At 37.6% G+C, this 26647-nt stretch overlaps 3 protein-coding genes across 9 annotated transcripts in view; all 3 read left to right on the plus strand.

The window, feature by feature from the left end:
• LOC128022286 (kazrin) overlaps positions 1–13660 on the plus strand; it is a 161715-nt gene extending 148055 nt beyond the window's left edge. For 4 of the 7 annotated variants that reach the window (XM_052609664.1, XM_052609663.1, XM_052609665.1 and 1 more), the window contains 10 exons: positions 362–542; positions 2412–2545; positions 4992–5118; positions 8952–9151; positions 9587–9705; positions 9782–10013; positions 10103–10204; positions 11002–11168; positions 12048–12156; positions 12238–13660. In XM_052609664.1, coding sequence (XP_052465624.1) covers positions 362–542; positions 2412–2545; positions 4992–5118; positions 8952–9151; positions 9587–9705; positions 9782–10013; positions 10103–10204; positions 11002–11168; positions 12048–12156; positions 12238–12396 — 1530 coding nt within the window. In that variant the 3' untranslated portion in view covers positions 12397–13660. Of the gene's footprint in view, positions 1–361; positions 543–2411; positions 2574–4991; positions 7295–8951; positions 9152–9586; positions 9706–9781; positions 10014–10102; positions 10205–11001; positions 11169–12047; positions 12157–12237 lie in introns of those variants that run through there. The other 3 variants (XR_008185895.1, XM_052609668.1, XM_052609667.1) reach the window with 3 other exon arrangements.
• A 429-nt stretch (positions 13661–14089) lies between these two features.
• LOC128022287 (transmembrane protein 51) lies at positions 14090–20628 on the plus strand. The gene is made up of 3 exons (XM_052609669.1): positions 14090–14294; positions 18109–18563; positions 18880–20628. Exons 2-3 carry the CDS (start codon positions 18181–18183, stop codon positions 19298–19300), a joined length of 804 nt encoding a protein of 267 aa, XP_052465629.1. The 5' UTR covers positions 14090–14294; positions 18109–18180; the 3' UTR covers positions 19301–20628.
• Positions 20629–22303: 1675 nt separating this feature from the next.
• LOC128022288 (ski oncogene) overlaps positions 22304–26647 on the plus strand; it is a 31618-nt gene continuing 27274 nt past the window's right edge. Inside the window, exon 1 of the mRNA XM_052609670.1 lies at positions 22304–23622. Within this exon, the coding sequence (XP_052465630.1) occupies positions 22726–23622 (897 nt within the window). The 5' untranslated portion in view covers positions 22304–22725. The remainder of the gene's footprint in view (positions 23623–26647) is intronic.

Below are 26647 nucleotides of genomic sequence, written 5' to 3' on the forward strand. Positions count from 1 at the left end.
TTTGAATATATTTTAAAAAGTAGTTTAATGCTATGATGGCAAAGTGATGACAATTTTTTAGCAGTCGTTACTCTAGTCTTTAGTGTCACAAGACATTATGTAGAAAACAATAAATAATTTGTGGAAATTATGGATTGTCTTTCAGGATTCTTTGACAAATTTAAAATAGAAATCTATTTTAACATTATAAACTTTACTGTCATGTCCTCATTTGTTATTAAAAACATCTTTATTACATTTAAAAATCAGCATTTTACTTCAACTTGTAGCCTCAGAATTTTAGAGCCAACTTTATAAAGGTTCTTGTGATTATAACTGAAATATGGAGCATTTGTGTGTGTATGTTGTTTTTGTACCCCAGGCAAAGCAGTCTCTGGCCACCCTCACTAAAGATGTGCCAAAGCGTCATTCTGTGGCGATGCCATCGGAGCCGGTGGTGAACGGCAGTCAGGAGTGGGTGATGCATGCAGACCTTCCCCTCACTGCGGCAATCAGACAGAGTCAACAGACCTTGTACCATTCGCACCCCGCGGACAGGCAAGGTACAGGCCTGCACAACCACATGCTCAGCATGGGCGGCGCTAGGGAGGGGCTAGCAGGTGCTTCAGCACCCCCAAGAAAGACAAAAGCACCCCCATAGCACCCCCACAGATTTTTTTTCCTGGAACCAATTATATACATACTGTAGCCTATTGTATTTGATAAATAAGATGATGATAAAAAATACAAATAAAAACATTTGACTCCTTATGCATGCATAACTCATGCAATGCAGTAACGACATGATTTGCAGCTGTCGCATTTTTATAATGTCAATATAGCATTTTATTTTAAAAATGGAGCATTTCCATGTGCTAAGAATGCTTAACCCCGAATAAAGATTTTATATTATATTTATATTATATTAAATGTGTTAATATATATTAAATGTGTTAATATAATAATATATTAACCATCCTTTAATATATATGCAGGCGTATTAAACTATAGCCTACTCCGCGCTCCAGCTCGCGCATAAAACAATCAAAGCATCTGCAAAATGATTATGAATGTGTCAGGGGAAAAGAAGACATTTTAAATATTTATTAATAATCCAGTGCTTTCTGAGTCAGTGTAGGGTGCAAAGATGAAGTTGCTGAATGCCGACACTGACTCGCCATCTCCAAATAGATGTGCCTTCAGTCTAATAGAAATAAATTAACCTTTTCATACGGACAACAAAATTAAAGAATATTACAAAACCGAGTTGGCGACTTTTATTTATATTTATTTGATTATTGATATAAACAGTAATAATAACTTGTTTTGGTTATATTTAATTCCAGGACTCCAGACTGTGACCGTATTTTTTCTGCCTATGTGACAAAATTTTGTGAGCAATTGCACATGGGGCCAACGCGTTGTTCAACCTAGACTGTATGAAAGTATGTGTTCAACTCATAAGCGCTGCCATTTCTGATGCCTATGTGAATCATCAAATGGCAGCTCATTTGAACCTTGCAGAATTTCGAGTGTAGTGCCTAGTTTATACTCGCAGCGAGGCTGCATGCAGCAAAAAATGACGCGGAAACGATGAATGTTTTTTACGCTAAAGTAAAGTAAAAGACCGCTGCTTAATAAACCAGAGAAGGTGAAGATGTTGGTATTCTTGTGCAGGGGAAAAAACATGCAAGCTGTCACCGGCAGCGAGTTTAGTTGTACTTTTCTTTTCATTTTAAAAATTGATCTTTGCTGTTAACTTCATATTATGCTATGGCTCTCTTTTATTTTTTATTTGATTTGATTCCTCAGTGTTTGCTAAAAGTTCTGTAATTTATTAGTGATTATATAATACAGCATGTGGTGTAGGCCTATGCCATGCCTCATCTTATTCATTTTTGTTAATAAACGTTTTGTAAGTGAGGTTGTCAGTGTATCTTGTTTTAATGTTGTTGTGCTTTTTAATTAAAAAATAACACTGAATACATCTTTTGTTTTAGTCTTAAAAAGTGAAAGGTGTCTAGATATAAGCAATACAGACAACTCTCTTTTATTGTAAAACGTGACAAGATCGTGAAATTGAAAGTGAAAGCAAAGTCATATAACAGCAAAAGATGGACTCCTGTTCACAAAATTCAAATCACAAATAATACTACTGATGAAAAAGAATGGATTGAATGTTAACCACTTTCGTTTCCATATAGACCTAACTATAAACTATGATTAAAGTTCATCAGCATGCATAGATCAATCCCAAAACGTGTGCTCCTGAGAACAACTGAGAAAGTGGGAAGTATGAGTCTGGAGCACCCCATCAGTGATCTAGCACCCCCCCCAGCACCTGTGTTACAAATTCCCTGGCGCCGCCCCTGATGCTCAGATACACCAAATGTGTTTTAGCCCACTCACACACCAGTCTCATGCCACCACAGCTGCTTTGAGGATCAGCCCCTGTCACTCGCGCCAGCCCTCTGTCATCTCCGATGCCTCAGCTGCCGACGGTGACCGCTCTTCCACCCCGAGCGACATCAACTCGCCCCGCCACAGGACTCACTCCCTCTGCAATGTAAGAGCTGCCTGGCACCCCCGACCAAGTAATCAGCCTTCCCAACTTGTTTTTATCTCCACCTTCACTCTTCTCAAATATTCAGTCCCTGCGCTGCTCATTAGCATGGCTTCAGGGGCCCGTTTTGTCTTGATGGTAGTTAATGCAGATAAATCAAAAGATACCATTTGTACCTGGGAGAATTAGCTGTGCTTCACAAGACTGAACCGAATATGTTTTACACATTTAGCTTGTAGAAGCCAATGTGACTTAAAGGGTTAGTTCACCCAAAAAATTAAAATTAGCCCATAAATTACTCACCCTCAAGTCATCCTAGGTATATGTATGACTTTCTTCTTTTAGATGCATCCAATCAGAGTTATATTAAAAGTGGTCTTTGATCTTTCAAGCTGTTTAATACTGTGAGCGCAAGCTAGATTAAAGTGATTATTACATTTTAAATATGGCTATTTTTCTAACAAAAATGCATGTCACGATTAAGTGCACATGAACTTAAGTAGAGGGCACTCCAATCAGGACATTTCCACATCTACCACCAGATGTCACTCGGACTCTAGCACCTCTCACCTGTTGCACCACACCCTAACTACATTTCCCATGAGTCACTGCATCACAATCACCCTGCCACACCTGCACATCATTCCTCAGCCAATGTCCTGCACCTCATTTACACACACATATAAGCAGCACACTCACTCTCTGCGAAGTCTTGTTTAGCCAGTCTGACATTTCCGAGCGTTTTCCTTGTGTTTGTTCTCTCTGTACCTGACCTTTGGATTGTTTATACTGTCTCTGCTGCCTGCTCCTGACATCTGCTTGTTTCTGTTATCGATTCTGGTTATCCCTATATACCTGACGCCGTTGCTGATCATTGCCTGTCTGACCATGCTCCTCATTAAAAGTTCTGCACATGGATCCGACTCTCTGACTCATCATTAAAATGCATCAATTTGCTTCAGGAGGACCCACGGAGCCATGTGAGACACTTTTTTTTTTTTTTTTTTTTTTTTTTAAGGATGGGCGCTTTTTATTTAACTTCTTTTGGACTGAAGCACTTCAACACCCGCTGAGTGCCATGAAACAGCTTGAAAGATCAAAGACCATTTTTAATATAATTCTGACTAGATTCATTTGAAAAAAGAAAGTCATATACACCTACAGTAGGATGACTTGAGGGTGAGTAATTTTTAGGTGAACTAACCCTTTAAGCATAATTTGTAAACTATTGTGATATTTATACAAATTGAAAATTAAATTTTTGCTATTTTATACAATTAAATTTTTAGCAATTTGAGGAAAAAATAGCTTTTATTTTTGTTTATTTATATATTTTCAATTTTCATTGAGCTTTTTGTGATTTCTATTCTTTTTTTTTTTAAATGTATTTTCTATTTAGGTTTAATAATCAGTTAGTAGCCAGAACAACAATTCTGATTGTTTTAAGTTTACATTTTTAATCCAATAATTATATCTTTTTACATTTTTAAAAGCTTTCAAAAAAAATGATTACTTAATCTTACATCATGAGGCACAAGGGGCTTTGCTATGTTGTAAATATAGTCATGGCTAAAGCACAACTTAAAAATGGATTGGTAGGGTTTATTGATCAAACATCATCAAGGGCACACTATCCATGTTATGATAGTAAATATGGGATCTTCATATTTGTTAGAAGAGAAAAACATGCCTATACTGGATTGGAGGTCTTAACTGGTTTTCCAGATTGGTTGTTGTGGTCTAATTACTGGTTTTAGAGGGATATTAGGAACTTTTTTGACCCTTTCTTGTGAATGAACACAGCAGTGAACACACACCCAGAGCAGTTTATGCACCAGGGAGCAGTTGGGGGTTCGATGCCTTGCTCAAGAGCACCTCATTAGTTGTATTGAGGGTGGAGAGAGCGCTGTACATTCACTCCCCCCACCAACAATTCCTGCCGGCCAGAAACTCAAACTCGCAACCTTTTAATATGAGTCAGACTCACTAACCATTAGGTCACGACATTTCAGCAGCTCTGGCAGGAAGACCAGCTTAAACCTTCCAGGACCAGCAAACTAACTGATTGCATCAGCTAGTCTCTTCTTGTTAGCCCCCCTGAGCAGCTTTTATTTTAATCTTAAATGTATAATTTTTGGATCAAATCATAAAAAATAACAAAAATGGCTCATACTAACAAAAAATGTGATTGGAAAACTAGCACGTATTATGATGTTAAATGTTTGTGAGTATACAATCTCACAATCCAGGATGAGAGAATGCAAATAAACCCAATTTGGAGCATGTGGACCCCTGAAGCAGTGCTGATGAGAGAGGGCAGACATTCCTGAGATTCCTGATGAAACCACATGACTGACCTGCCCCCATGTGTCCACCATTACTTTTCTATTCTTTCTTCTCCTTCCCCTCTCGCTGTCTCTTTTTCTGCCTTTTCTTGTTCTTGCTTCAGTCCATGGAGGACCTCGAGGACCAGAAGCGTAAGAAGAAGAAGGAGAAGATGAGTCTCGGCTCACTTTCTCGAGTGTTTGCCCGGGGAAAATCTCAACGCAAGTCCTTGGATCCGGGCCTGTTTGATGGTACTTCCACACCTGATTACTATATAGAGGAGGATGCTGACTGGTGATAGTGCTATTGTGTGAGCATGAGTGTGTGTAGAATGTACGCCTGGATTTTGTATGAGTGCAAATGCTTTGTGTGTGCCTTCAAATGTTTTCCTCCGTGAAAAATACAGGAAAGAGGAAGAACTGCTGCCTCCTCAAAATGTATATAACGACACTTAAAAAACATCTATGTAAATGAAATATATATTTATATATGTATGCATATGTACATATGTTTACATTCATAAATATATACATGGGATCATTTGCGTGTGAATATGTTTATGCTGTTATTATGCTTTATTTGTGGTAATATGTCTCTTTTTTTTTTTATAAACTGGAAACTTGAATTACTGCTGAGCATTTGTAAATAGCAACTCGTGTGCACCTTGTGTTTGCTGATGTCTTCATGTGGAATGCTTCTTTTTCATGACTGCTTTTACCATGAACCCAGCGCTCCAGGCTGTCTAGCATGAGGTCCATCTGAAAGATTTAAAGGTGCACTCAGTCATTTTTTTCCCTCATTAAAACATTTTAAATACAGAGATGAGAGAAAAATATTAACATGATATGATCACATGAGATGCGAGCCTAATAAAAGCTGTTTAATTGTGCTTGGAGCAGGTCCTCGCATGGGGTAATATATTTAGGTAATATCAAACGCTTCAGTCTTTTTGGGCTGAAAATGACATTTCTACATGGCATCTGTTAACTTTGTGTGATGCATTCACAAAAAATTACTGAGTGCACTTTTAATGTTTACATTTACAATCTTCCAGGTACATCCAGATAAGATGGTATCTAAATGTTTGCCTTAGCTGTTCACCTCAGTAAACTAATCGCTGAGGAACATCTGCATAAAGGTGAGGTCACATTAGCAAAAATCTGGTGAGATTTCACAGGCAAAAAGAGTTCCAAAGGCCATCCTCAATAGTGTAGCGATTCGAGAAGCACTGCTCACATGCAAGTCACTTTCAAACCAAGCAGCTTTCATTTGGTCAACGTGTTAACTTTGTGTGAGCAGCTTACGCGCTCACGTGAAACTCCTGATCACACCAGTTCCTATTGAAATGACTGGATCTCACCTGTGAAATCGTGTCAAGCAGTGTTAAATGTGATCGCACCTTAACAGGTGAATTTTGTGTGTTTACCTCAGAGTTACACTCAGACAGCTGCCAAACCAGGATGATGATCATTTGAAAGTGGATATTTTATTATGTGTCATGTTTTCTCAAAAGGCTGCACCAAGGATCTTTTTAATCTTGACAAATGTGAAATGAAACCCTCCCAGAATCTATACTTTATCGTCTGGAAAGACAGCATAAATTATATTTTAGGCAGTTTAGTTCAATTGTGATGACCGATTACAAAAGGATGGAGTAATTCAGTTAGAATTGGACTGCAGTTACGGTATGTCTCAAACAGGCCTTGTCCGAATCATTTTTGCCCCTTTTTGTTAAAAGACATGTAGCATTATTTATTAGACTGTTTCCATCTTAAAAACCACATATTTTATAACCTGAGGAATTAGGCTAGATTTTGAAGTGATATTGGGGAAGTTTGTTTCCACATAGATTATTTACACATAAATCTGGGCTATAGTTAAAATAATGTGCTGACCTTACATCAGTAAAGTGCCAAAGGGTTATAGTGCAGCTTGTAGTACAAAAGAAAAAAACATAGGAGTATATATATACCTTTTTTTTTTTTGCTCTCGTGTGTTCAAATAGAATGTCTGTAAGAACTCATAACACCCTGCTTCCATAACATTCTTTTCCATTAATGTTAAACCCAATGATGTCATGACTATTGTCTTGCTGACATATCACATATTTCTTTCTGTTTCAAGCTATCCTTTGCATCTCGGTTGCACTGATTTTTATTTATTTATTTTTTTCTTTATTTTATTTTGATCTTTTAAATTAAAATGAACCTCATTCCTCATGTCATTATAATGAGTTCATGTTGTGTTGTTTGTAAAGTAGATTCTGTCAGATTAAATCTATTAAAGGCCTTTATTTAAAGATTAGACATTTCAATGAAACCAGACTATCTTTGACTTGATGAGGAGGTTTTAACATTCTGGAGATTTAAAGAGAAACAAAAAACTATTAAAATAAACCTTATTTTAAAATAAAAACACATAACCCAACATTCATGTGCCTTTTTTTCTTGACCCTGTGTGTGTGTTTGTATGCGAGTTGTTTCCTCTTAACCCTCTTGTTCATGGGTTGCCGTGGTTTGGGGTAACCCCGCTCTACTCTTCATTTGTAATTACCCGCCATCTGTGTTAACACATGTCCTAACATTGTCTTACCTCAGTGGATGAGAATGCCCCAAACTCACTACATTCATAACTCATATGAATATGTCAACTGGAACAAGTCTATCATGTACACCGTTATCCAAAACATGAGCACGGTCATGTGCACCTCTACCCAAAACATCATCTCATGACCAACTGATTTTTATTTCATTTAGTTTAAGGGTTTACTTAAAAATATTACACATTTATTGAGGATATATATTTATATATCATAAAAGGTACATTAGATAGGTTTGAGAGTTTTCTATTTACAGCCTCGTGAAGGATGCTGGAGAGCTTTGCTACAGTAAATTCAGAGAGATTGGGTTTTTCCTTCTCATTACTTGAAAAGGAAACAGATTGCAGTCTCCATTAAAATCAATTTTTCTATAAGCCAGCAGATGCTCTCGGATGTCTCGACCAAGGTCAAGGCTCTGTCTTTGCTTAGAAAAGTACCAGTTTCCTCTTAAGGTTTGGAATAGGTGTCCTCTGCCCCGATGCTCATCAGATAATGGCTTTTATCGAGGTAATTTTTTCAGCTAATTAAAATCTGATGAAGCCTTAAGAGAAGGATGATTCAGTCTGAACCCTCAGGGTGACTTCAATCTTGTTTTATACCTGCTAGGACACACTTTTAGCGTTAGGGGGCTTTATCAGACACCAAATAATCTAAATAATTAGCTGTACATCTAATCCAAACAGATTCAACTGAATATCAAGCAGCACTGCAGCAGAGTTTATAGCCACCTGCTGGTATACATATGAAACTACAGTTGTGGATTATACAGCATTCATCAAATCTGGTCATTTTGGTGTGGTGGTTTAACAGAATGTGTAAAACATAATAAATTACAATATACTATAAATAACTTATAATAAAAAAAAATCTGTATGAATTTAATCTTAAATAGTCTGTTTTAAAAATTGCTGTGGAATGAATTTCCATTCAGAAGTTTCACAAATGACAAAAAAATTAAATTTTGAAATAGTATTTTCTTATAAAATGTACTTCAGTCATTTAAGTAACAATTTAAAAAAAAACACAGTTTTTACAGTGTAGTCAATGCAATATGTAACACAAAAGGGACTGTGACAGCAATGCATTTTTTTTGTGTTATAGTAAACAATGGAGAAATATGTTCTAGTTAGTAGATTAGCATAAAAACCAGGTAAATTACATTTTAGCATCACTCAAGAAGGGGAAAGGGGTTAAGCGGTTTAGCAGTAAATGTGGAAGTGGTTATGCTTCAGAGGGTGTCTGGGTTGTGTAAGGATAGACCACAGGCCTTATTATATCCGTTGGTTCAATGAGTCATTTAAGAAGCATTTTAAGAGCAGAAAATACTGAAATGAAACAGGAGGATATGGAGGTGGGTGCTTTTCCATGACAGCAATAAAACGCTTTCATGTGCAGAATGGATAAGGCATTTTTGTTTTGCTCTCAACCCCTCTGAACCCCTTAAACTTGCCCCCCTCCTATTCCTGCCCCTCCTGACCAATCCAGACTCAGACAGCCTCTCCAGCCAGAACCATCCCAGCCTATCAGACGGCGAGGAGCAGCTGGAGCGGCTGCAGCAGGCGGAGCTTACACGCAGCAAGCCCATGTCTCTGTGGAGGGCGGTCACTGTGCAGGCCTGGCTGGAGGTTGTCATGGCAATGCCAATGTACATGCGTGCTTGCTCAGAAAATGTCAAGAGTGGGAAGGTAAATTTTTATTATTATTATTATTATTATTATTATTATTATTTTGCCTATTCCTACTATTCTTATAATTCAGATTCCTGTTCTGGACATTTATGCAAATCAGTGCTAATTTAATTAGATGATGCCTCATTTGCATATTTAAGAAACACTTGTCTTGCCTTAATGGCAAAAATGAAAAAATAAATAAGTAAATACAAATACACATAACTCAAAGGCCATTTATAATGCTCTTCTTGATTAAGTGACATTCTAAGATAACATTTTCAGTTTTGTGGCTGCTGATTAGTACTTCATCTTAACGTTGCACAAATATTTACATCCAAGATGCTTACAATGAGCCCTGACGTTAATCTGGTTAATGATTACTCAGTTAAAGCGGATTACCTCGCGATGATGTGATGTGATGATGTCACAGTGAGCTGCTTCCTGTTGCAGGTGTTGCTGGGATTGACAGATGAGGACCTGGAGCTGGGTTTGGGCATCAACAGCCCCATGCACCGCAGGAAGCTCCGTCTAGCTATTGAGGACTACCGAGAAGCAGAGAATGGACGAGGGTGAGCAGCCACACAACACACATACACATATTATAGTGCATTGGCATTGGCTTTGTGTTACACTTGTGTCCCTCAGGCTTTCCAAAGCTGCTGATATGGATCATCACTGGGTGTCTAAGACCTGGCTGAGTGATGTCGGGCTTCCCCAGTACTCACAGGTCTTCCACAACCAGTTAGTGGACGGTAGAGTACTGAACTCCATCACAAGGAGAGACCTGGAGACCGTCTTTAACATCACCAACAAGTTCCATGTTACCAGCATCCTGTCAGCTATTCAGCTTCTGCAAATGCTCAACTTTGACAAAGAGGCAAGAAAATTTTTTCTTGTGGTATTCACTCTCTGAAAATATAAAATGTGAAAGTGTTTTTAGTGATATTCATATATGTGTCTCTTCAGGCTATGCAGGCACGTCGTGCTCAGTGTGAAAATCGAGATCTGGATCCGGTGGTCTGGACCAGCCACCGTGTCATTAAATGGATCGGAGACATTGATCTTAAGGTAATACAAAGTTCATACAATGTACACTTCCATTCAAAAGTTTGGGGTCTGTAAGATTTTTTTTATGTTTTTGAAAGAATTCTCTAATGCCAATCAAGTGGCCTAATGGTTAGAGTCGGTCTAGTAACCCAAAGGTTGTGGGTTCAAGTCTCAGGTCCGGCAGGGATTGTAGGTGAGGTGAATGAATATCCAAAGCTCTCTCCACACTCAATACCAATAGGTGAGATCCTTGAGCAAGGCACTGAACCCCCCAAATGCTCCCTTCTCACTGCAGCATTGGCTGCCCACTGCCCCGGGTGTGTGTTCACGGTGTGTGTGTTTCACTACTCACTGCTATGTGTGTGTGCACTTGGATGGGTGAAATACAGAGCACAAATTATGAGTATGGGTCACCATACTTGGTCACAAAGTCACCTCCTTTCCTTTATTAAAATTGTATAATATTAAAATAATAAAAATTCAGCAAAGTGTGTCATTATTATTAAATAATTATATTTTAAAACGAAATTTATTCATGAGATAGCAAAGCTGATTACAACAACAATACAATACAAACTTTTTTTCAAGCCTTATAAAAATTAAAACTCTTTACTTGATCAATTTATTATGTCCTTGTTGAATAAAAAAAGTTAGAAAATTTAGAAAATGTTGTGTGAAAAAAGAAAAAAACTTTTCAACGACAGTGTATGTGGATTATTCAATAAGTATCTGGAAACTCAAACCATCCTTAACAATATATAAATGTCATGAACATACCTGATAAAATGTCCAAGCTGTTTAATGTTGTCTTTATGCAGGAATATGCTGATAGCCTTCAAAACAGTGGCATCCATGGCGCAGTGATGGTTCTGGATCCGACCTTCAGCGCTGACAGCATGGCCAAGGCTCTAGACATCCCCAGCAATAAACACATGATCCATCGTCATCTGTACGAGGAAATGAAAGTGCTTCTCAACCCAGCAAGGTGTGTGAAGCTTCATTTCAGCAGAGCCATAACTTTGTACGTTATGGTCCCGCAGTAGGCTATATGACAATCTAAAATGTATTTCAGTCCGCTCATCCGAAAAAGACCAGCGCTACTTTCACATTTGTACATAGTCCAGCAGTCCATATTTAAAAAGCTATATTTCAGATGATAGTTATTAGAGCGCTAGTACTTTGTCGTTATAATTACTAATTTCAAAAAGCAATTTAATATTTCTAATTCAATTCTGATTGGTCAATCGCCAATCCCACCATCCAGCGGTCGTCCAGAGCAGTGCTGCGTATCAGTTCGCTCGTCACTCATGTTTATGAGTTTTGTCAAATAAATATTGAATGAAGAGAATCTTTTCTACAGTAGACTGTACAGTATTTTTAAGCACGTTTGGGACACAACGTATGAGCGGTTATAGTTGCAAAGAATGTTTGCTTTTGAATATCACATTTTTAAGTTTGGTCTTTTTAGGCAGAACAAAGAGGTTGATTTGTGTGTGTGTGTGTGTGTGTGTGTACTTGTATTTTAATTACTGGTAGGTTTTATTTAGGCTTATGTAGATTTGTTAAAATTTTGTGGCATTTAAAAAAATTAAAATGAACCTTTAATTTCAATAAACAAAAAATAATTAATAAATGTACAGCTTATACAGCTCTCTAAATTACTTTATAACATAATTGATTAACCCCCTTACATTTAATATAATTTATATTTTATAATTTTATTTTCTCTTAATAAAACTATTACACTTCAACTCAAATCAGTATTTCATTTACCTTTATTCATATATTTGGTGATTAACAATCACTCTTCAGAATAACAGTAACTGTATTGATCTTTGTGACCGAGCAGATTTCTGTCTTACAGAACTAACCAGACTCAGGACTACAGGAAAGAGGGGACTCCTACACATTCTCCTGTCTCAAACTGCCGCAAAACTGAGGAAGGATTTTCTCCCAGGCAAAAAGTTGGCAAGGTATGGGCCGTCCTGTTATTGACATAACTTTGTTTACATGTTATTTGTAAAAGGATAAGTAACCTTTCTGTCATTCCACAGAGCCCTTTGAGATTCAATCCGCTGGTCACTGTTGGGAGAGATTTGACTTTTCAAGGCGGCTGTGGATCACCACCAAGAGAAGATCGCATCAAGATCCTGCAGAGGACTCAGGGCAGTCCCATGCACGGTTACTCAAGCATAGAGATCACTAACGTCTGAGGGCAATGGTTTGTGTTTGCTGCAGAAGATCTAAGGATGAATCCCCCCTAACCTCTAAATGGACCAAATGAGCTCAATTATTTGTAAAAGAGATTTGAGAATTGACCATTTGCACTTTCAAGAATTTTGTATTGCCAACAAATCACAACTATAAGCACTTAATTAGAAATTTTATAGACGCTGCATTAAAAAGCTAATATTTTGTTACTAACATAACACATAGATGAACTTGACTCCAGTCAGAACTGTAGGTATGCAGCTGAAATCAATACCACATGTCCAGATGCCCATTCCCTCTATTAAGGTCATCACAACACTGTGCTTTTTTAAGGCTACAGGAAATGCTGGAATGATGAATAGTGCTGTGAATATATTGTGAAAACAATTTTTGAATGCCTCAGTGAAGTCTATTCTTTGTTTTAATACATCTGTTGACATCTGCTAAGATGTTTGTGTTTTCACATTTGCCTCATTTGCATATAAAATTAAAAGCAGCCATCACTTTAGTAATGTAGTGTGGATAATAGATTAGTCTCATGAGAATCACTCCAGTTGAACCGAAATGAGTAAAAAAAAAAACTTTAGGGGAATGAAAGAAAACAAATCTTTGTGATTTTTCACATCTCTGGCTTACCATGCATGCAGTTCAGTTATTTCAATGGAATATATATGTATATAAATGCATTGTGACTGTCATGCACAATAAGGAAATGAAAACGTGATCTGGTTGGAAACCCTTTAAACCACTATTTAAGGAGTCAGATAATCATGTTCTGTCATAAAAGGGTTCCCAGAAGAATGTATGGAAAGGTAAAATGCAGTATACAATCTACAAACCAATGCTGCACATGCACAACATATTCTAAGTTCTACAGCTCAGCGTGCAACAGCATTTGCCTTTTATGCAAACAGCCCCTGTCACTGGGTCCACACAGCAGGTTAGATAACACAATTTGATTAATCTTTTCAGATCTTGTTTAAGATTGGTCAGGAATGGCACTATGAATCACAGATTTCCTGCTGGGTTTGACTCAAATTGTCTATTGATAGACAGTGTGACGTCAGTTGCACAGTATACCAGCACTAGGAGATACACAGCTCAAGACAGTTTCAGTGCATTTTGCAATCACTTTGTCATTTTTATATCACTGTATTTTGTGGCATTAGTGAAACTGTACTTTTGAGAAACATTTGTATATAGATTCATACCACGTGTCATTGACACAATAATCTGTATAGAAAAATAAAACTATACATACATGTATTTGAGTGTTGGTCTGTTTGTTTATTGGGTTCTTTTTTATATTATACACTGCTGTTCATAAGTTTTGGGTCAGTAAGATTTTAAGAAATTAATATTTTTGTTTATATTTTTTGTCAAATTAAATCTAAAAAATAATAATGGCCATCAAATGGCATTAAAATGAAAAGAAAGAAAAAAAAACAGTTATTTAAAATTTTAAGAATAGGCTACTGGCCTACTTCTCTATAATTCTGTTTAGATTTTTTTTTTATCGAATTAATAGATTCTTGGTGAGCATAAGTGACTTCATGGCCTACACTCACGCACACTTGTGATACATACACATCGAAACTGCTATTGTAAAAACCTGTAGGTAACTCCCAAGGAATTCCGGCTTGTAGGACCACGATCAGCTGTTTTATTTCTCTATGAAATACGACTCGCATTAGGACCAAGCGTCCTACTCAACTCTTTACAAATGAGGAGTAGCACTCGACTTGATTTTGAACAAAGTTCCTGTCTCCGATTAAGCACACAAAGTTTAGAAGCAGAGCGAGTGGGACTGGTGTTAGAGTATCCATACAGCTTTTCCCTTGAATGAAAGGATCCTGTGGAGGCTCGGTTCACCTGCGGCTGGGAGCGACACCTGTCTCAGGTACTGTCATGATGACACAAGGAGCGAAGGGCGTTTAATCTCCGCGGGACATAAATTAGGCCCTAAACTTTAGTTTCTCCTTTTTTTCTTCCTCTTTTCCACGTTTGGCGTTATTCGGCATCGTTGAGATGTTTGACTTCGCTCACAGAAAGTAACACCGGAGAGTCTTTTGGACGTCACTTTTACAAAGATTCTTTTTTTTTTTTTTTTTCTAATACTTTAAAAATATCGTGAATTATAGTCGGAATCTTCTTCGTGATATTAGTTTCATGTCAGTAAGATGACATTCACACAGGTCCGTTCACACATTTATTCATGTTTTATCGTATTTTAGTGCACATTTGTTTGTAAAATTGTCGCTCAATCTTCACATCAGATGTCATAGCGTGTGTTTGTTTGTTTGTTTTTTAGTGAAATTATAGTATATTTTCCCCAGCTGGACTATTTCCAGTTGGTCAGTCATTTTAATCTTTAAAACAAATTTTTTAAAGTCTTTAATTTTCCCAGGATGGTTTGTACTGTAAACAATGACGCTGGAAAACGGCAGAAATACGATCTGCTAGCGTTGCCCTTGTAAAGGTTTACCATGTGACCGGCAGATTTCCAAGGTTACTATAGTACTTGCTGTTAAATCCGAATCATTATAAATTATAATGATATCTCGTCCAAACAGTGTAAGAAGCTTACAGAATCAGGTGTGTGTGTGTGTGTGTGTGTGAGATGTGGTTTCCACAGTAACAATAGTACTATGCTTTGGTGGTAACTACAGGTAGGATGGTTACCATGTTAACCATAATGTCTGCTTGTATCACTGTTAAAGCTGTAAGTGTATTTAAGTTTACTGTGTGTGGATTGCACTGTTTAAATATTGTTCATCTTATTTTACATTTAAAACAAGACAATCTAATATAATTCAGACATGTGAATTAAGAAGGAACAAAATGCACAACAACACAAAAAAAAATTCTAAAACCACATACATCTGTAAACAGTTTAACCACTTTGAATAATTATACATCACTATTATAGCTCATTAATTGAACAAAAAAAACAAATGAAAATACTCATGGTCACTTTCAAACTAAAAGATTGGTTTCTAACCTCATGTCTTGCTTTCTCAGTCTGAGGTTTCCATTGGTTTCTCTCAATCTTTGGGGTTTTGGTTTAAAGCTCATCTTTGTAATTCATTTCAAAAGTTGTAAAGTTACTCCAAAAATATGTTTTTTATGTTTTATAATTAGTTCATCAAGAATAAGGCTCTCAGGACATATTTCAGTCACACAATAGATGCAACAAATTCATTTTAGTAAATTATTATGTAAAAATTCTGCCTTTTCTGTAAGGATAAGATAAGATAAGGTCATGGGGCATTTAGTGACCTGTGGTTCAGTGTCTGTTTACTTCAGGACAGGACTTCCTGGTCTTTTGTCATATTTCCCTAATTTATGTTTCTTTTGTTTTGACCAGAATTTAATGTTCTTTTCTCTCTTGGACTCCTTTGTAGACGTGTCTCGTACCCAAATCTGCATGTGGTTAATATATTGCTTTCATTTAAGATGAGAATTGTGCAAAAAAAGAGGAGTAATTTTCTCATAGCATCTCTTTCCTGAGGATGAATTAAAAATCCATTTGAATAAGACTCCTCCTGCCAGTCATTTATATTTAGTGTGCACATGTTGCAGTTCTTGTCCTGTCTTGTTCTGTGAAAAACCTGTTTTTATTAGTGCCCCAAACATGCAAGGCTTTTTCCAACTATTCACTTTGTTTCTAAACAGGCAATTGCTCTCTTTGTGTCTCTCTTTCCATCTCCATTCCTCATGCCTCTCAAAATATGAATGACAGAATCCTTGATTTCTTTTATCATCAAGCCACTTGTTGTAAATCGAAATGTGAACATTATAAAACCTATCTGACCGTTTACTCTTCCCCTTCTGATAAATGACACCCACAAGCAGATGAGTCATTCTGAAAGCTCCCACAAAGCCTGCAATTGTGATTTCTTTTTTTACGGGTCTACCTGAACACATAATGTAAAACGATCATAAAAGCCGCTCAAAATGTCACCTTAAGATAAAACATGCATATCCACAAAATGCACAACACCAAAAAAATTCTAAAACCACAAACATCTGTAAACCGTTTCATATTATTTTTGAAACTATTCATTGCACACTTACAAAAAATGTACAGAAGTATTTACATGTTGTAATGGGGAAATGTTTTAAGAAAACGTTTTGTATAAATATACATAAAATTGTTAGCATTTTGCAAGGATAAATTGAATTCACTTACAGGAAATTTGGTTTTGCTAATAGATGAGGCTGTTTGCTCGGTCTTAATGTGAATTTAAAGTACCTTTTACCTAAAATGACACCCTTTCCCATTTTCATTTTGAGCACAGTGAAGTGCCCACATTCACAAGTGAACAATACTGTGTTGTCGTGGCAACAGATAGTGTACAGCAGCAGTCTAACCTCTGTGCACTGGATCAGGTTTAGGTGATCGTTTTTTTGTTTTGTTTTTCAGTGATGTTGTAAAGATTATGGAAGTGTTTGTAAATATTATCATTAATGCACTTATTTTATAACTAATTGAAATCTCTAATAATGATGCTCACATTTCAGGAGTTTAGAAATCCTCATTTTAATTTAATACATTTCTTCTGTTTCTTTAATTTGTTTTTATCACATCCTGACAAAAAACAAAAATCTTTTTAGTGCTTGTGCAACAAAATTCAGATCAATCTGTGTCAGTTATTTTTCTGTGTCGTGTACAGAATGACGGGATTCATCTTGTTGCACAAGCCTTATTGAATCATAAACCGGCTAAAGGAGTTGCACTGTATTTTCTGCCAGGCTTTATGGTTGTGCACAAAATGCGACAAAACTGATTTTACGTTCAACATTAAAAAGCAACCATGGCTCCCACTATAATACTTTGATCAACACCTTCCCTTTGTATCAAAGAAAAATCATTGTACTTCAATTTAGACCATATTTCTGCCATTTTCAGTATCTTTTTTTTTTTTTTTTTATAGTACTAAATGCTCTCAGAAAGATTACTGGCCTATATTTTTGTAATTTAGTTTAAAGGTGTAATACATTGGAGAATCAAAATGTACTTTATATTTACACGTATAAAAGGCTACTCTACATTAAAAACATATTGCAAGTTTCAGAAGTCGGAGCTAACTCTCCAGTTTAAAATATTAATTATTATTTTCTATCCCTCTAATGAGGCAGATTTCAAATCAGAAGTGAAGCGAGGAGGCGTGTTCTGCACAACTCATGTCTGTCCAACAATCACAAGAACAATACTGCTGTTAGATAAATAAAGAAAGATCTTTTTGGTGAAAAAAAAATGTTAAGAACTTTATAAACTAACCTCAAGAAACAATATAAAATACTGCATTTTACGACCATCATGATCTGTGATCAGTGTAAAATGTAAGCGCTCATTACAGATGAAAGGGGCGGGCAGGGTTGTAGTGGAATAAATAGTTGTACAAGTCCAGCATAGAGAGAAGCTTGTCATTTAATCGGAAGATCGACTTGCAGCATTAAAAATTATAAGGTCAAATATGAGTCTGACATGACTTAATACAAAATGTTTTATGAAGAGTCGTAGTAAGTTTTATAATGTCTATACATGGTGATCCTTTTGGCCTCTAGAGTGGCATTTTCATAATGTCTCCAATGATCTGAAATAGAAAAAAAACTTTTCTTCTGATAATTGGGCACCATTTCCAGGAAGTGTTTCCTCCTCATTTAAATGTTTCTAACAGTTGTGTCTGTTTTTTGTTTTCATGTCACAGTGCTACTCGCATCCTCCACATTTGGACCACCCTTTCCAGGTGTAAGTGTATTGAAGAGGAGCATTAACAGCTATGTGCTCCAGTGGGCACCCTCTGTGTTCAGGGAGCAGGCGTTCACCCGCCAATAGAGAGGACAGTAGCTCAGGCTCCCAGTATGCTCTCTGTGCACTGGGGGTGGGCCTGGTGGCCCTCGGTGTTGTCATGATCGTGTGGAGCATTGTCCCTTCTGAAATGACACCACTTCACAATGCTACAAACCCGAATAATGGAAGTAACAGCGGTAATGAAGGGAAGACATCGTCTGTTGCATTTGTGCTGGTTGGAGCTGGTATTGCCATGTTGCTCCTTGCTGTATGTCTCCGGGTACGGCAAAGGAAGCAAATGAGACAACGGGAAACTACAGGTGCAGGCGGTGCTGATTATGTGGATCAAGTCCATAGAGATCAGGATGAGGAGTGAGTACTGCTCTATACTCATTAAACTTTCTCTCTGGGGTGTTCCGATAGGATGAAAGGGTTTTTGTATAGGGATGCACTGATGTTATGATGTTATAAGGATATATATATATATATTTGAATAGAAAACATTTATTTGAAATGATGATATTGCACATTACAGTTTTTAAATTATTTTGGTTTAAAAAATGCAGCCTTGGTGAGATTCCTCATGCATCCATAGTTTTGTCAGATCCAGGTGAAGCCTATTGACCAGATATAATGTTCACCTGCATGCAACTCATGTCATCATTTCTCTATGTATATATAATATTAGATCAACTGATGAGCCAGCACCCAACTTTGATGTCCCCACCTATGAGGAGGCAGTCACCAGTGGACAGTACCCTGTTTGGCAGAGCAACTTGCGACAGAGCTACCAGCTGCCCTCGTATGAAGATCTGATTGGTGCCGTTGAAAATGAAGGCCAGCAGCCTAGAGAAGGTAATGGCCAAGAGGCCTCTCAGCCAGCTCCTGGCCCCGCACCCCAACCTGCGGCACCCACTCGCAGCAGCAGCAGGGTCAGTCGCATCCTCCGACCTCTCAGAGTGCGCAGGATCAAGTCTGAGAAACTCCACATGAAGGATATTCGTTTGAATATCCAAAACCCTGAACAGAGTAGAGCCGCTATTGAACCGCTGACCCCACCACCACAGTATGAGGACAAGCCCCCTCAACTACCCACAGAAGTAGTGTAATGATTTCAATCAATGGATTTTGTTGAGTGTTTGCATCTGAGGGTTGTTCGAGAAATGTTGATTCATCTTTGTGGAAAAAGAAATTTTTCTGAGAGCTGTAAATGTATCTCAAAATCTGCCAAATGAATGTGCGCTGTCAGTGCTTCATGGACAAAACACTGAAGCCTATTTGAATGTTTTTTTTTTTAACAGAACTTTTTATATTTGAAGAATGGATTGGAGTAGTGTATTGTACTTTTTATTTAAAACTCTATGAGGAGGAATATGAATGCCACAGCATGTAGAGAGAGAGAGAGAGGGAGAGAGAGAGAAAACAAGAAATACACGGTTCTTTGAACTCCCAAAGAACTACACCGTTTACTTCCAGAGAACTCCACTGTACTTTGCAAAATATAAATACAAAACAAATTCTTGTAAAATAATAAATTACAACTGAAGAATCCCATCAGACTTTGGGTGAAATGTTGGAAATGCCACATTCTAGTTACTGTTTTTGAAAATAACTGCCAAAAAAAAATAGAATTTTTTTAAAATTATATAAAAATATTATTTTAAATCTGAATGTTCTAGTTTTTCTGCCTTTTTATTATTTTATTTTTTACTCCGAATATATAATACATTGAACTTGATATTGTATTGTTGTGGCCATGAAATGCAGGGATGGAAAATTAATTTATTCAATAGAAGATTTAATTCCAACTAATTTATTCAGTACCACTCCAATTAATAATGTAATACATTTTTTCAGTATGTGTTTGTTAACATCGTGTCTGTTCTGTTTGCAACTTTGTCTGTTTTTTTTCCCCCAAAATGTATTGCTCACTGTATTTTACGGGTGCAGCATTTAAACTTATTGAAATTTAATGAAATTTAAAGTATTCTCAAAACTCATAGGACTATTTAATGTTATTGTAGAACAAACTTTACATTAAAGTAAAATTCTAATAAGTGATATAAGAAGAAGGGTTTGGATATCAAAAGAAAATGCACCTTGGGGGACTCAACACTTAATTACTGATGTGCAAATGAGCTTTTTAAAGATGGGCTTATTCCACCTGCAGTTTGATGGGACAAACAAGACATCATGCTGCAGATTGAAAACTTTCAATAATAAGTATATGTTGTTAGCCAAAACGGATTTGTTTTAATTCAGTTTAATAATTTCACTATAGGGTGTAGAATCTTGGTAAAAGGTGTGGCTTATCTAAAGATTTACTTTTGACAAAAGGCATAAGATTTTGTAATTGATGCAATTCAAATTTTAAAGCAGAAAATATCTGTATTTTATTTATTTATTTTTGGGACATAATAAAATTGTTTAAATCTTTTTTCTATGTCTGTCTTTGTGGTTCTTTAAATTGAGAAATACTGTGTACTGATTTGTAGCGCCACCTAGTGGCTGAGAATCGTCTGAACCACATTAAGTTGCTGCCAATGGATTTGATGGCACTTTTCGAGCTGTAACTTTTAACAGCTTTTCAATATGTGACTTTGTGGCTAGTTTAGCAGAGTGAATGTGGTAGGATGTACGACATGAAGGTGAGTGAATTACAAACGTTTTCATTTTTGAATTATTCCTTTAAAACAACAATTTATCTTTTCCTATTGAAATTGTATAGTGTCACTACCACTGACAACTTTTTTGGACCATTTTTCCCTCTTCATTTATCATTAAATTTAGCCTATTTTCCCAATCTACTTTCACTTACATTCTCTTCCACATTTCAGACACCTTGTGTGTTGGAGTCAAACTTACGGGTCTGTACTGTGACAGGTATTTGAAGCCAAATCAAACCGCATTCATGAGTTGCCCCCAAGAGTTTAACACAGTCAATAATTTCATGAACCAAGATTTCATTATTATTAAATTTTAGAACATTCGTCATAATGACATTTTGAGGTAGAAAATTTCAAATTACAGTTGTTTCTTTTTTTTTTTTTTTTTGTCAAGTTTGTCATAACTTTTTTTTTTTGTCAAAGTGATCAGAATGAAGCAATATCACACTGAATATGATTACAAATAACTACTATTTTAATATATTTTAAAAATGTAATTTACGAAAGGCAAATATATATTTTCAACAGCCATTATTCCAGTGTTCAGTTTCACATTTCCTCTTATAAATTTTGAAAACCTGTTAAATATTTTCGTGGAAACCATAATACATTTTTCCCCATTAGAATTCTTTGAATAATAGAACGTTATAAATCAACCGCATTTGTTAGATTTCTTTTTTTTTTTTTTTTTTGCAACGTTTTTACTGTGTCCTTAAGCAATACATTTTTTTTCTTACTGACCCCAGGAGGTAGGCTATTTACTTTTCAGACAAAATTTTACTTGTAAATTTCTATTCGATGTAGGTTGTATTTTTAGAATTGATAGCTAAAGTTGATTATTTGATTAGCTTTGACATGATTATTAGTTGTTGCTATTATTAGAATGAATCTACGGCTATCGGTAATGTTTTATTCTCATTGCTCCTAATAACAATGATATTTTAACATGCCTAATAGTGTAGTGTTCCTTATATTATATAGGTCTATTGTTTAATAAGGGTCTCTGTGATTTTGCCAAGTAAGACATGTTCCTGGATCAACATTATTGTCCAAAAATATCAATTCTGATTGGTTGACTGGAATGTTGTTCCAGGATCAACAAGGAACGTGTTGTACTTGGTGAAATCACGCTAGCCGTTTAATAAGCTTGTAATAAGCGGGGTAATGTATTCAGGGGACCAAAACAAACCCCTTTTGAGATTTAATGTAGGCTACATTAGTTTCACGATACTTTGATTCATATACACTGATATTCAAATGTGCATAAACTACTGCTCTTGCTGTTTATTGAATGTTCGTGACCTTTAAAGTTTGTTAATGAAAGTTACTTAAGCCGCTGTAGGTAAACTCCACCTCTCCTCGACCTCCTCCTCCCGCTGCATGCGCCGCTGTGGTTCTACGTGTAGTGTTCCCGCTTTTGCAGCTGCTGAGACTGCGGGGGGGAGGAAGAACTGTTCACGGAACAGCCGGCCCGGGGAGTCAGTCACATTCTTGGCAGGAATTCAATGACTGAACCAGACACAAACAAACAGAGAGAGAGAGAGAGAGAGGGAGGGAGGCTCGCACACTCTCATAGTAAAGCGGAGGCAACTGCGCCGACGAGCTTTACACAAGACACACATTTTGCGCGTGAGTTGCACCGGGTCTGTGAAACAGGCGGACTGGAAATTACATTTCGTTCAAAACTTTACACTTTAGGGAGGATTTTCTCGTCGCTGGAAATTCTGGTTCGATTTAAGATTTGAAAATGAAACAGTTGAATGGATTACAAGGCGGTGTTTTACGCTTTCCGAACTGACATGGACTGTTGCGACTCTTTCTGTTCACATTCACCGAATCTGTTGTGATCAGATTGCCCGGGTTTAAACATGGAGGCTGCTTCCAGCTTTCAGCCGCATCCAGGACTTCAGCAAACTCTCAAGCAGTTTCACTTGAGCTCCATGAGCTCCCTCGGCGGACCGGCAGCCTTCTCGGCCCGGTGGCAGCAGGACATGCTGTTCAAGAAGGACGGTAAGAGCGCCGAGGTGATGGTGAACCTCCCCGCGCAGACACCCCCGGTCATGCCGGGGCCCCTCTTCATCCCGTCCGACCGCTCCACCGAGAGGTGCGAGACGGTCCTGGAGCGGGAGACCATTTCGTGCTTTGTGGTGGGCGGCGAGAAGCGCCTCTGCCTGCCGCAGATCCTCAACAGCGTCCTGCGAGATTTTTCTCTCCAGCAGATCAACTCGGTGTGCGACGACCTCCACATCTACTGCTCCCGGTGCACGGCGGACCAGCTGGAGATCCTTAAAGTTATGGGCATCCTGCCCTTCTCGGCCCCCTCATGCGGACTCATCACCCAGACGGACGCCGAGCGCCTCTGCAATGCCCTCATCTACGGCGGCACGTTCCCACCACACGTCGACAAAGAGTTGTCGTGCTCCATCGAGCTGGAAAGAACGGAGAAGAGCTTTAAAGTTTATCACGAATGCTTCGGGAAGTGCAAGGGTCTGTTCGTGCCAGAGCTCTACACGAGCCCCAGCGCGGCGTGCATACAGTGCTTGGACTGCAGGCTCATGTATCCGACGCACAAGTTTGTGGTGCACAGTCATAAAAGGCTGGAGAACAGAACCTGTCACTGGGGCTTCGACTCGTCCAACTGGAGGGCTTATATTCTTTTGGATCAAGACTATAGTGACAAAGAGGAGAGCAGCACACTGCAACAGCTCCTCAATGAGTTAAAAGGAAAATTTGACCTGGGGAACAAGCACAAGACATCTTACAAGGTGAGCTTAACCCTTGACGATGCACTGAAATATTATGAAAATCGAAATCTGGACTATTGTACTCCAGAATTATGAATATTTACGTCCCAAATATTTAAAGAAAGTATCGGTGTTATATAATCATTTAATGTTTTGTGTGTATTTTACTTTATTGATACTCATGCACTTACATTGAACTTTCCTATTACACAAGGTGCCACCTCTGAAAACTGTCTATAGCTGTGCATCTCAACAAGTTTTGCTTCAAAACCCAAATTTTACGTTGGGTATGTTGTAGTGGCTTTACCAGAATTGTTTATTGCGCCAAATCAACCAAAAATCTTTCATGTCTAACATGTTTTTCTTCAGTTTCACCATACAAAATACAAACCATACTTTTCCTAATTTCACCCTTTATTTTTGAATTACACAGCATGTTCATTTTGGCATCTAAAAAAATAATTGGGAGTTTACAAAAAATGTTATGCACTATATCATATTAGTTTAGCATTGTTTTTTCTTTACTTTTCGAGGTCACAGCTGAGAACCACTGAACTGCATACTGCATATATTTATGATGTAATATCAGAATTTAATTCTATCTTTTGAAATGAAGGTGCACAGCCAGCCGTTGTCCTGCCCCCAATCAGCCCCCCAAAAGCATTTGTTTTGTGCCTCTGGATGCACTCAGGGGCATCTGCATATGACAAATGGAGCCTCAATTGTGTATTTTGTGGGAGCCAGAGATAAATGGGGAGGCTTGGGGAAGCCAGTAGTGGAGGAGGAGGAGGATAAGAGTGCTGTGTAGGACATTGTTTTGTGTATGTGTTTTGGGTGGGGGGCAGGTTGGAGATGAAGTCACGCTCCAAAAAGCAGTTGGTGTAGGGTCAGTGCTACCCTTGGGTCTCCCACTGTCTGATCAGGCTCCACGCCAGGGTCAGAGACATGGCGAGTGGACAAAGGCACGGGAGAATCGGGTTGGCTGCTCCCTCCACGCAGCAGCTGTTGAGTGTGATCGTGCTAATGGGTCTGCACACATATATATATGTGTTACCATGGTGTCACTTCGGCAGCCTTGGGATGCATGGTGTGGCAAATGCAGTTTCATTACTGTTGGAAATGTGAGAGACAGGGCACATTTCAGAAATGCAGTGTCCTGTGTATTTAACGAATGCTTCTCTAGGAGAAAGGTGTTGACTTTTATTTGTCACATGGAAGCTGAGTGGCTAGTTTACGCTTTGCCTTGCTTCTCATTAGGCTAAAGAAATGTGGCGTCTTCTGTGCAGTTATTCTCTGTCCTATATTTGTAGCCGTAATGTATACAGAAGTGTGAATTTTGTGCAGTTTCAATGGTTCATTGTCAGAGGTGTCCCAGTTAGCATGCTGGCTGGGTCCGTGGGGAGCTGTGTACCGGTGGACCTGTATTACAATTTTTATTTTTATTTTTAAACTCAGCACTTTTCACCTAACCTCAGTTCAATTGAATTCAGTTTTTTTCCTTTATTTTTAAAAAATAAACTTAACTTTTCAGTCTAACTGAGAATATTTGCTATTTGTGGTCTCTTGCAGAGAATATGCTTTTTAGAGAATTGCTGCTTCCAAATATTACTTTGATGAGAGGCTGGTCGCCATGGTTATTAGGTTTCTGAATCCTCAGGATTTTTATGTAATATACTTGTTTGCAGCAGTACCGAGTTTGCGTTTTTATTATTATTATTTTATTTTGTATTTTTTTTTTTTTTTTATCTAAGGTGAATCAGAACAAAATATCTCTGATCTGAATTTTTTTAAAACTGCATCCAGACTTTGTGTGGACTGGCTGACATTATGGGGTAGATCACAGGGAGAGGGTGGCGAGTTGTCATTAAGAATCTGTCGCCCCTGTCCGCCAGGGCCTTGACATGCCGTCAAAGGGCCATGATGTGACCTCCCTAAAAAGGCAGTCAACCAACAACCCCACCCCCTCTCCTTTCAGTCAGTCTGGCCAATCGTGTTCGGCCGTTGGTTATTCAGCTGGACAGATGGTTGTCTGATAAGAGACTGAAGAATACAATGAAAATAAATAGGTAGCGAAACATCCCACCTAATCACTGTTTGCCTTAGTGTCAATTTATTTGCCCAATTTTTATGGATTCATATAAGAAGTATGACCTCATGAGTTAACCCTGTGTCATCCTCTTTAAATATTTGTAAAAATTGAAAAATAGTTTACTCTTAATAATATTTTATTTAATATTTCATCATTTCATTATTATATTATTTCGCTTTTAAAAATTCTTAATAGTTGTAAAAAAAAAAAAAAGTTTTTAAATTAATTATACACTTTATTTTAATATTTATTCTTTTAATTAGATGATTGAGTGCCCATATTATGCCATTTGCATTATTGCCTTTCATGCAGTGTGTATTGTAGCTTTATGTGAATGTCAACAATCTGCAAAGTTGAAAAAGCTAAAAGTGCATGATTAATAAAGTTATTGTATCCCAAAATAAAGAATTGACTCTGTACAGATGAAATGAGTCATTAGTAATTCGAATCCCACTTCTGTGACGGCTACACGTCACGCAATAACACATATGCATAATGCGTGCCTATGTTCTATGTTGGCCGGCTGCGAACAACATGACTTCACCTACAAACACGTCATTTTACTGAGGCCTGCTTCTCTAATCTCGGGGAGCTCAACGCGGCATTCACAAAACACTTGCTGTTGAAAGATGGATGAGTATCCTGTTTATTTGAACCAGCTCCTCCACTGAATCACAACCTGTAAGTATGATACATAATAGATGATGTTTTTATTTTCTATAGAGCGTTCAAAATACAGAACTATTGAAATAGGCAATTAGGCATATAATTTCCGACACTGCTGTACGCCATAGACCAATCACTACAGACTGGGACATCTGACCAATAAGAGGAGAGCATGGAAAGGAGGGGTTTATAGAGACTGAATTTTTTATCTGCTTCAAAGGAATCATTTGACAATCACTGGAAAATTAGGTCAAATTAAATGCATATATTGAGAAAACGAAAGTGTTTTTT

This window comes from Carassius gibelio, chromosome A11, assembly GCF_023724105.1.
Source record: "Carassius gibelio isolate Cgi1373 ecotype wild population from Czech Republic chromosome A11, carGib1.2-hapl.c, whole genome shotgun sequence".
Classification (NCBI taxonomy): Eukaryota; Metazoa; Chordata; class Actinopteri; order Cypriniformes; family Cyprinidae; genus Carassius; species Carassius gibelio.

Coding starts and splice junctions, on each gene's coding strand:
- LOC128022287 (XM_052609669.1), top strand. CDS start 18,181: ATGTGCTCCAGTGGGCACCCTCTGTGTTCAGGGAGCAGGCGTTCACCC. Junction 18,564..18,879: donor CATAGAGATCAGGATGAGGA/GTGAGTACTGCT, acceptor ATATAATATTAG/ATCAACTGATGAGCCAGCAC.